Genomic DNA, 11,444 nt, shown 5'->3' with positions numbered 1-11,444 from the left:
GATAACTGACTCCCCATCCATGTGCTGTGGTACTCATGCTACCCCCTCACATACAAGTTTTTGAAAAAGGAATATATTAAAAAAAGATTAAAATTAGGCCATTACCACTATCACATGGGTGATCGGAGGCCCTGGGAAGAGAAATACAAGTGGTTAAGGCTAGTAGCAGACTTAGAGCAGTGTTCTCAACCTTCCTAGTGCTGTGACTCTTTAACACAGTTCCTCATGTTGGGGTGACCCCCAGCCACACAATTATTTTTGTTGCTACTTCCTAACTGTAATTTGGTACTGTTCCAAATTGTAACATAAATATCTGTGTTTTCTGATGGTCTTAGACAACCCACGTGAACGGTTTGTTTGACTCCCCAAAGGGGTCTTGGTCCATATGTTGAGAACCACTAGCTTAGAGTCTAGACCAGCGCCTCGCTCTCTCCAAGTCTGTAACAGATCACATACAGTCCATCCGTTGCCACTGGCCCTAAGGAGTTTGGGACAGGAAGCCAGTGCTATCATGTTTGGTGGCCTTGGAACTGGGTGTTCCTCTGCTGTCTGTGGCAGATGTTATGCCAGTTCACTTTAGCGTTCCTCTTACAGACCATCAACTACCACCCCCATCTCTCCCTCAGTTCAGTCTTCAGAAGTGGTTGTTTTGAGGGACATTGCTAAAAGCAGGCGTTTATCCAAATTTCCAGGTAGATAGTTTTCCGGAGATTGCTGAAAGGCAAGGGTTTCTTTATTTACTTGTGCAGCAGGTGGCAGAAGAGACCACATAATCTTCACATTTCTAAGCCTAGATTTTACCAACAGAATTCAGGTAAACTGCAGCCTCCTCTACCCCCAAATGCCTTGTTCCTTTTCCCTTCCATTACCCCTTGGCTGAGCTTTAATCTTGGACCAGCTAAAACTGCCCAGGGTCCTTCTGTCTGCTCACGTTTCTGGAAGTCCTCCAAGATGTGATTTGGGACATGGGCTAATTTACCACACAGTCTTGGACCACACAATCCTGGAATGTCACTTTCTTCTATAGATTTCTGTAGGGATTATTCCAAACCCCATTAACCCTTTCCTCTTCAGTGATGTGTACCTTACATATAAATGCCTTGTGTGGAGGTTTGCACCATAACAGTAACTTATAGAGCTATGTCTCATGTGTGGTTTTGTGAGAGGTGGAATAGACATAGGCATAGACAAAGCTAAGATTGAAGATGTGGTAGCATGGAAGCCAATAACCTTGAGAGGATAAGTCTCCTGATGCTCACAGAAGTCTATGGGTTGGGGGGAACATTGCATGTATATCCTCAGACAAAACATGGAGGTTTAACATAGCCTGTCTAGATATTTGGTCAATGGGGTCTCTAACTTCTGGGAAGCACATGAATCTGAACGCATCTCTCTCCTGTACATGAACCTTCACTTCATCTCAATACAGCAGTCATGTTCAGTGTACAAGTGAGAGGAAAAGAAGAATGAGAGGGTCTGACCCTGGCTCAGCTTGCAACAAGAAATCAAGATACAGAACAGAATGTAAGATGGCCCGGACTGGCTGCCTTCTCCTCCTCCTCCTTTCCCCCTCTTCTTCTTCGTCCTCTCCCTCCTCCTTCTCCTTTTCTTTCCTGTGTGCATAGCTCCAGAGAGTAGGGCCACAGCTATCTGGGCAAGCAGGACTCAGTTATGCCTGAAAATGCTATTTTAACAGTTAGAAATTCCTTTCTCTTGGAGAAAAACTAGATGGGAGGGAAAAGGCAGGGCCTCTTTTCCTTTATATGTAGAAAGACATTCACAATTCTTCCACTAGTTGGTCTCCAGTCAATATTTCCAATATACTCTCCTCCATTTTGTATGGTAGCCAGGGATTATCACTATATATTAAGCAAGCTACATTTCCACATTTCCTTTCTTAAACTCTTTCCTCCTGGGATTTTCTATTTACCCACTTGTTGGACTCCTTAAAACCCACCTCAGACTAAATTTGTTCTTGGAAGCTTTCTTTTTCTCTCTGACACAGAATTGGTAATTTTTCACTTGACATCTTACTTGTTAGACTGCCCCATTAAACTGAATTTTCAGGTAACAGGGACCATTTTGTTGTTCTGAGGTATATATGTCTAATACTTAAAGCATCTGGGATTCAGGTCTTAACTGTGTGCTGCTGATGCAGGCCTCAATCCCAGCACTTGGGAGGCAGAGGGGCAGAACAAGGTTGAGTTCTAAGCTAGCTTGGTGTACAGACCAAGTTCCAGGACAGCCAAAGCTCCTTAGGTAAACATTGTTTTTTAAATTTAGTTTTTAAAATTTAATTAATGGATGGGTGATGGCTGTGTGGGTTGCCTTGCCAAAGGTGTCCATTCGAATTACTTATAGGATTTTGTTCCTTTGAGATAGACCTTGAGCTTGCCATCCTCCTGCCTCAGCCTCAGTGCTGGGATTACAGATATATGCCATATCTGACTCTCTGACAGCATTTAATAGAAGCTAACCTTCTGAGACAAAGGATCCAAATAGAACCAGTAGACCCACATTCCATCGGAATACCTTTCCATTTCAAAACCCTGAAAGCCAGGAATCTAAAACCAGAAACAGCTTGTTCCTTCTGAGGGTTCCGAATGCTGAATCACTTTTCAGGCTGCCTCTGGTTTGAGGATTTCTCTTTGCATGACATTCTCTCACTTGAATATTGAGGTGTCAAATTCTTTCTTTACTTTCCACTTAAGCTAGTGTTTTACTGTGTTGCCTAGAATAGAACCGGAACTCCTAAAAATCAATGCCCCAGCCTCAGTCTGCAGAGTAACTCTTATGACAGTGCATTGCCATCCTTGGCTAGGGTTTCCTTTTGGTTAAGGGCACTCTCAATGTGGTACTGGGCTGGGGCGCATCTGATAAGGGCACCCAGACATTCGATTTGTCTACTCTAACCCAGGACTGTCAAAAAATGGAGTGAAAGAGGAATTTAAAAATCCAGGCCTCTGGCTTCTCACCCACCCACTGGCCCCAAGGTATTTCTGACTGCCTAGCTGAACAACAGAGGGCGCGAGTGCCTGCCTCCAGGTGGGCCGAAGGGTGCCACACGCCGAAACCACTCCCAGGAGCGCTTCAGGCAGGGAGGGCCGAGTTTGCACTGCGCAGCCGCGGGGGCGGGGCTGGCCTCGGGCCCGGAAGCCGGAACTGCTCGCTTGTGGGTCTTTGGTCTGAAGACCATGAGCGCGGCGGGTGGCGTTCGTCGCCGCGCGCGACTGTCGCGCCTCGTGTCCTTCAGCGCGAGCCACCGGCTGCACAGGTGGGGTGTGCCCACGTGTGTCACCGCACGTACGGGGCTTGTCCCTTGGGGGGCGTGGCCACGCGTGTGGGTTAGAGCCGAGCTGGGGCGGGCGGAAGAGGAAATGGTGAAGGTGGCGGAGCCGCACTACGGGGACTCACCCGGGAGAGGGCGATAGAGCTCTGATCCCGGAGGACCCACTCAGGAGAGGTTTCCTCCGGAGGTGGCCCACATCCAGTGGCACAGTGACAGGAGCGTGGGCTACCGGGTGCAGTACTAGGAAGCTGTCATCCCTTTTTTACCAAAATAATAAATAAATAAATAAATAAATAAAGTCAGCCTTGATGCTTTCCAAAGGAACCACACAGTCGGTCATTGAATCCTAGAGACACAAGACCGCGCCTGCGTGTTGGTTTCAAAGGGATCTTCCTTACTCACTTGAAGGTCTGCTCTCTGGACCTGCATTTCGTCGTCAGAGAACAGTCCTTCTTAACAACATCCATCCACTCCTTACTGGACACGGCTTTGTCCCATGCTAGGATACAGGGCTGTTCATAGGGAGCAGCAAACACTTGTCACCGCCCCCCTTTGTGGAGTTTAAGATAGGGCCAAGTTTGGTACAGTGAGAATTTTCTCCCAAAGTCTTGTGAACTGTAGTGCTCTAAGAGTGGGCAGAAGGAGAAAGTAAAGGGGATAAGAAAGATCTGAAAGAAATTTTAAAAGTGGTGTTTGTGCGTGCACAGCTTGCACAAAAGAGTCTGTGAAAGCCAAAAGAGGGCGTCAGATTCCTTGGGACTGGAGTTACAGGCAGTTCTGAGCTGTCACGTGCGTGGGTGGGCTGGGAACTGAGCCCTGGTCTTCTACAGTAGCAGTAAACACTCTTCACTGCTAACCTATCCTTCCAGCCTCTCAAAGGAATTTTTATAATAGGAAGCTTACAAGCAAGGTTAGGAAGGATGCTCAAGATAAGTTGACTTGACACAAATTCATTAAGCTAGTTGTTTTCCGTCTGGAATGACAACCATGTTTATTAACTTTAAAGTTTTACCTTATTTGAGTGTCCCCGAACATCTTGGTAAAGTTTCCATTAGGTAATCGCTGAGGCAGAGAAGGGCAAGATTGTTAAAAGAAGAGCCCGAGGTCGTTATTTTTCAGGAATGACATTTTTAAGCTGCCTGAGGACACACATGTCTTTGTGCTTATCACCGCTCCTTGCTTCATCTCTTAGTCCATAGCTAATACTCAATATTTGTTGAAATGAAAAATGGAGCCGGTTGTAGCTCAGTAGGTAGAGTGCTTGAGTACATTGTGTTTGCTCACGTAGATCTCAGGACTTGTGAGGTGGAGGCAAGAGGGTTAGAAGTTGAAAGTCGTGCTAAGCTACCTAGTGAATTTGAGGTCAACCAGAGACATGAGAGACCTTGACAGAGGGCAGGAGAGCAAGGGCTGACTATGAGCAGATTTGTAGAAATCTTGCTGTGGAATAAGTGGGTTGAAATGAAGGGTTTAGATGATTTATGTGGTACTCTGGTTTAATTGGAGAGTGGTGCAGCATTGGTTCTTGATGGAAATATGGATAATGAAATCCAAGCTATCTATCCATTTGGTCATCTAAAGTGAAATTAAATTGTAGAGTTTTCCCAAACCAAAGCAAAACCAATGGAGGAATTTGGACTTCTTAACTTTGTCAAGCTGACTTCTGTCTCTTTTCAGCCCATCTCTGAGCCATGAAGAGAACTTGAAAGTGTTTGGGAAATGCAACAATCCGAATGGCCATGGGCACAACTATAAAGGTGAGGGAGGAACACATTATCTCCCAACCTGCCAGGAAGAACGAAGAGCGAAAATACAGGGTTTGTGAGGGAGAAGCCTCCTGGACAGTGTCAGGGCTCTGAGCTCTTCAGTGGAAATTCAAGACAAAGAGTTTTGGTTGTATAAGTGTTTTGGTTTACCTCACAATTGTCTACTGTGGTAAAGATAGTAGAAAACAGCAACAGCAAAATGATTTAAAGCGTTTTCTTTGACATTTTGAATGCACAATAAAACTGCTGTTAGCTGTTTCCTTTTAATTATGTTGGACTGAAACTAATGTTAAAATTTGATTATAGTTAATGTTTGAGGACACAGATATGCTTAACCTGATTTAAACATGATACTATGTATATATTAGTTGAAACATCAAATAGTGTCTCTTTGTATGTAGACTTTTTCTATTTTTATGTATTAGTTAATGTGTTAATTTTTAAATCTTCATAGTAAAATAAAATATTATTTTGAGTAAATAATGGCTAATGAATGGGTATATTGCTTAGGGATGAATTGTATGGCAGAAAAGGAGTTTGTATATGAAACTTCCCTGGAAGTATCCCAAGAAAGTGATTTGTGGGAGGAAAGGGGACATGATTCTTTGAGCCATAGCTAGTGCCTCAGAACAGGCCTCATAAGCCCTGGAGTGGAGTAGTGTATGGTGAAACAGGGTCACAAAAGGCTTCGAGAGATCAGCATTTGTGGTTTAGCTCCTGACTCTTATTTTCTGTTACCTTACCTCTCAGCCTCAGTGTACTTAATCACCATGAAGTATCTAGTGGTGTTTGTGTGGAAGGGGGAAAAAATACCACCTTATAAAGGTGCTGACCAATTTTCAAGCACTTCATGTGAATACCTGCTGTTTTATGAGCAGAACACACACACATTTCTGACAGTAAAAGATGGCTATTTTTGCCTGCTGAGGAGCTGGGTCAGTTTGGTACATAGCTGGACATGCTTGTGCATTTTCCACTTTTACAGGCAGAGACTGAGTAGCATCTCCCTCTTCCCAGGGACATCAACCTTATGAGCAGGAAATTTTCACGTTTTGGATTTGCTAATTTTCTCTGCTCAGCCAAAGCTTCCTCCAAGCTCCTCTGTCTGGGCTGAGTCATCAGTGATTGATAAAAAGTTTTTAATGAAAAGAATAGATATTTGGAGAAAAGTCAAAGTATAGCCTTGGGACCGTAGATCTATGTTTATGTTGCTAACTTGTGTAAGTGTACTAATCTGTTGAAAGTCATGTTTTGTTGGTTTGTTTTCTTTCTCGCAGTTGTGGTGACAGTACATGGAGAGGTACGTGCTGGAAAGGGTGTGTGGCTTTGTTCAGACTGTGGGGCCACAGCCACCTTCCAGACACTGTGGTGAAATCTGTGTTGAAAGCTTGCGTTTCAGTTGCTTCCTTGCTGTGTGGTGAGCTGCTGCCATACCAGGCCTGGCTGTTACACTTGCATGGGGAGAAGGGCCATCCAGTAGAAAGGGTGCTGGCAGGGCATGGTACTTCTGTACTGAGAATAAGAAGTGTCTCTAGGATGAGGGAATGTGGGCATAGTCTGCATGTTGTACAACCTTTAATAACCTGTGAAGTTTATTTTACATTTAGACAGGCTCTCATGTAGCCTAGGCTGCAATTGAACTTCCTGTGTAGCCAAAAAAGGCTTTGAACTCCTGATGCTCCTGGTTCTGTTTCACAAGTGCCAGGATTGCAGGCATGAGCCATGCCCCAGCTTTGTGAAAGTGTCCATATGGAGAGCCTACTACAGTGGTGTTCACCCTCGTTTCTTCCTTAGATCGATCCTGTTACGGGAATGGTTATGAATTTGACCGACCTCAAAGAATATATGGAGGTAATGCCGCGTTGGGTGCTTAATTAGTGACATCCCCTTAGTATAATTTTTAGTACCCCCTCTCACCAGTCTCTTGAGATGACATGACTTTATGAGTTGGGGAAGGTGGGGGAGTGACAGAATGTTTGTGGTTGGAGTTGTGCTGCAATAATGGGAAGAGATGTTGCATGCTCATTTCCTAGTCTCATTGGAAACCTCATTTTTCTGTGTATTAGTAACATTTTACCCCTTTCACAACAGAACTTTTTCTTTGAAGCTTTTGCTCATTCTCTGAATGTTGTACTATTAATAAAATTTTTTTTAAAATACATTTTCCTTTAAAAATTATTTTTAATTATGTAAGTCAGTTTATTAAAGCTGAAGTATTGGAATACAGAGAAGAATGAAGGTGTCGTGGCCCCATAAATATATTACGATCACCAGTCCAGGTGACTGTAGAGGCTGGAACCCTTGGGTCTCTGGGAGCTGGAGTTACAGGTGGTTATGGGCCATTCCATGTGGGTGCTGGGAACCCAACTTGAGTTCTCTGAAAGTGCTCCCAGCTGCTTAATCTCAGCCCATCTCTGCAGCCCCAACCCTACACTTATTTAACAACTGTCGCTCTATGCTAAGTTACCCAGACAATTTATGATAGAGATAACACATGAGAATATAGTCATTAAAAAGTTTCTTGATTGTATCTTAGTAAAATTCTTGTAAGAAATTTTAGAGATTACTTATACTAGTTTCTTCGTTCCATGGATTACAATTGAGAGATTGGACAGTTAACTCCATTGCCCAAGGCTATGTGGTCTTTCTTGTTCACAATGTTGGGAAGTTTTCTTTCTCTGGCTCTTTCTATTATCCCCATTTGAACTTACTTGTCTAGTTCTTCACTACAGCTTACTTCTGTTCTCAAAGTCGACAGATTTTTTTTTAAAGTAATAATTACTTTCTCATACTCATATATTCAACAAATGTGTTTCTTTGTGTCATTTTAAAAAGCTAATTATTGGAAATACAAAGATGAATAAATAACATATAGCTCATAGAATATATTCATTACCTTTTCTAGGAGGTAAAGAATAGTAAGTGATCAAAATTTATTGAATAAACAAATAAGGGAATTAGTGAATAGTACAGTGCTTATTAATTTAGAAAACTTCTGAAGACAGAGGCTTTGCATTCACAGGGGCACAGAATGTATACATGCAATGCTGTCCACTATGAGACAACAGTGAGAAGCCTCAGCATTCAAAAGATGGAACACTTAGGAAGCTTTTGGGATTTTCTCCCTCCTTTGGGAGCCTAAATTATTACACACTCCCACCAGTAAAGGTGGCTTCTTGTAGCGATAGAGTGAAGTTAGAAAGAGTCCTGTAGAAACTTTGATGGAGAAGTTGGGGCCAGAACAAGGATCCAAGGTAGAGCAAAGATATTTATTTTCTTGGTATTCATTATCTCTTTATTTGATTTATTTTTAAAAATTAGTTACTTCAGGAATTGATTTAGGATCTACTCTTTTTATATGATGCCAGTTTTACTGAAGAAAATCAGTTACTAGTGTATCTTTTTGAAATCAGACCAGGTAGAAAATTAGTTTGTTTTACAAATGGTTAAATTTTTGTACAAGAGCTAATGGTAAAAATTTAGACTAAGATAATTACAATCTTTGCTAATGACAAGAAGTAACATATTAGTATATATAAACATTAGGAAGTGTTAATCTTTATGTTTATTTTTTTCTTCTAAGACAGAAGATCAATAAATTATTCTTCAGGGTAGAAATGTAGAAGGTGACCATCATTGCAGACCAGGTCCTAATGTAGGCGACACTGTGCTGTGGAAGGGGGTTTGTAGTACCACTGTAGACAGAATTCAAGAAGTGCCAGACTGAACTGTGATGTGGGATGGCTGTTTCTAGAAAGCTCCAGGAACTCTCTGTTTTTGTGGTTTCTTCCTTCTGCATTCAGGGGCAAGGATACATAGTCATTACAGGGAACTAGGTCTGACCTTGTTTCACAACCTTGGGTTTTTTTGTTTGTTTGTTTGTTTGTTTGTTTTGGTTTTTGGAGACCTTTCTCTGTATAGTCCTGGCTATCCTGGAACTCACTCTGTAGACCAGGCTGGTCTTGAACTCAGAAATCCACCTGCCTCTGCCTCCCAAGTGCTGGGATTAAAGACATGTGCTACCACTGCCCAGTGTTTCACAACCTTGTAGGATTGCTTCGTAGAAGCTGGAAGGAACGCTTCCCAGGGTTGAGTCTTGGCTTAATGAGAGGGGAGGGAACCCTTTGAGTTTGAGTCCTAAATGAGATCAGTGGCATCCCCTTTTCTCCGTTTGCAGGAGGCCATCATGAAGCCTCTTGATCACAAGAACCTGGATCTGGATGTGCCATACTTTGCAGATGTTGTAAGGTGGGTGTCACTGTCTGGCCTTGGGCAGTAGAAATGAAACAAATTAGTATTGTGATTATCATGTGATTATCATGCAATCATTTCTAAAATATTGGTGTCATAGTAGATTTTTGTTACTGGAATTCCTGTTTTTTTTTCTATGTATTAAACCTGAAATTTTGTTCATTATTTGTATTTTGAACATCTTTTATTTTTTTTCTTCAGCACGACAGAAAATGTAGCTGTTTATATCTGGGAAAACCTCCAGAAACTTCTTCCAGTGGGAGCTCTTTATAAAGTAAAAGTGTATGAAACTGATAACAACATTGTAGTCTATAAAGGAGAATAGATCTGAGGGTTGACACTGTAGACAGGCTCATTTCTCTTCACACTTGAAACAGTTTGTCCTTTTAGAGTACACAGCAATCATTACATACTTGTGTCTCCATGTTGTGTTCTGGAGTACCTGAGCATTAAAGTAATGTAAGGTCTGTATTTAAATATATTTAAGAATCAAACTTGCAGTGTGTCCTGAATGTGGTTTTGGTGAGAAAGTAGAGGAAAAGGATTGAACTGAGGATTGAAGCCGGAGCCTCACACATGTGAAGCATACACTCTACTCCTGAAGTGCATTCCAGTCCTCTCAAGGTTATTTAGAGGATCTTTTATATAAACATTAAAAATTATTTCATCTTGGACTGGTGAGATGGCTCAGCAGTTAAGAACACTGGATGCTCTTCCAGAGGTCCTGAGTTCAATTCCCAGCAACCACATGATGGCTCAACCATCTATAAAGGGATCTGATGTCCTCTTCTGGCATGTAGGTATGCATGCAGAGAAAGCATTCCTACATTTAAAAAAGTACATAAATACATTTTAAAAATAATTTCATTTGAGCAAAATGTTTTGATGTGGAACTATGTAAAGGTAAAATAAACCCATTTTTATTATCTACCTCATTTTCAGCATTTTTTTTCTTGTTATAATATAAATAGTAAAAATATTTATGCAATTTTGTTGGGCCAGGCTCCAGGGTGTGCTGTAGACTGACCAACTCAGCTTCCATCTGGCCCAGATCCAGGGCTTTGAATTGGTCTACCTACCCCAATATCTACCCTATCTACAAGCTGCCAAAGCATGTAGGAGCTGGTCCTGCCAAATGAGAGCTACAGGATCACCATGACTCTGTCAACAGTATGAGATCTAAAATGAGTCTCAGCAATGGTTTAGTATTTCTAGTTTATAGTGCTTCAGAAACCTTGAACCAGACCAGGGGCTTGTTACAATGAATATTTACATGCACAGCTGCCTGGGCAAGAAAATAAAAATAAAATAATATATATAATATTTTATATAGACAGATTTATGTTATATAAATATATGTGTTATGTTCTCTATAAATACATATATTAACTCAGTCCTGGAGCAGCCGCATAATCACTTTGGTTCTGAGCAATGACAGGAAGACTAAGATGAAGAACAGATCATTTTCTGCACTCGACCTCCTCAAAAGATCTCTATGGTCTGTGTTGCCCCTGGGGGCTACTTTGGTATCTGTGGTTCCCAGCCCCAGGCCATGTTGAAGCCTCAGGTTCATGTGCATGTCCATGGTCTTACAGCAGGCAGGAGGTGTGTTGATGTCCCTGTCTCAAGGTACCACCAAAGACCATGTAGATGGCCTCGGTCTGGGCCTCTACCTGAGGCCATGCTGATTTCTCGCTCTGGTGTTGGCGGGTGGCGAGGGGCATCCTGATGGGAGTGGCCTAAGCTGCCACCTGGGGCCTTGGTGATATCCAGGTCTGAGCTACCACCAAGGACCATGTCTAGGTCCATGGTCCTACTATGCCAGTGGGCCATGCTGATGTCAGTGGTCTATACTGCTACTGGGGACCATGCTGAGGAACATGGTATGTGCTGACTCCATGTGGATGTTTGTGATCTGAGTTATCTTCAAAAACCAGGTATAGGTTCATGATCTGTGCTCCCATTGACTGTAAAGGGCAAGGAAACTATTTTTGTCATGGTATTGATGACTGTAGACTTACAGTTGAGGAAGAGGGATATGGAAGGCTTCTGTGACAACCCCTGCCATCACCCCATTAAAAAAAAAAAAAAAAGTAACACCTTAGACAGAAAGCCACTGAAGAGAACACTTAAAAATT

The 11,444-nt window shown here is 42.3% G+C and overlaps 1 protein-coding gene across 2 annotated transcripts; it reads left to right on the top strand.

Annotated features, from left to right (window-relative positions):
- The first annotated feature begins 3,141 nt into the window (after positions 1-3,141).
- Positions 3,142-10,236, top strand: Pts (6-pyruvoyltetrahydropterin synthase). 2 transcript variants are annotated; one of them, XM_031344528.1, is made up of 6 exons: positions 3,142-3,274; positions 4,967-5,046; positions 6,333-6,355; positions 6,850-6,906; positions 9,233-9,303; positions 9,508-10,236. In XM_031344528.1, the coding sequence occupies exons 1-6, from the start codon at positions 3,195-3,197 to the stop codon at positions 9,629-9,631; spliced, it is 435 nt and encodes a 144-aa protein (XP_031200388.1). In that variant the 5' UTR covers positions 3,142-3,194; the 3' UTR covers positions 9,632-10,236. The 2 variants fall into 2 exon arrangements, with proteins under 2 accessions (XP_031200388.1, XP_031200389.1); XM_031344529.1 differs by lacking the exon at positions 3,142-3,274 and having other exon boundaries at positions 6,333-6,472.
- The last annotated feature ends 1,208 nt before the right edge of the window (positions 10,237-11,444 follow it).

The sequence above is a fragment of the Mastomys coucha genome, unplaced genomic scaffold (genome assembly GCF_008632895.1).
Source record: "Mastomys coucha isolate ucsf_1 unplaced genomic scaffold, UCSF_Mcou_1 pScaffold23, whole genome shotgun sequence".
NCBI classification, from domain to species: domain Eukaryota; kingdom Metazoa; phylum Chordata; class Mammalia; order Rodentia; family Muridae; genus Mastomys; species Mastomys coucha.
This window is presented reverse-complemented; position numbering and strand designations above follow the sequence as displayed.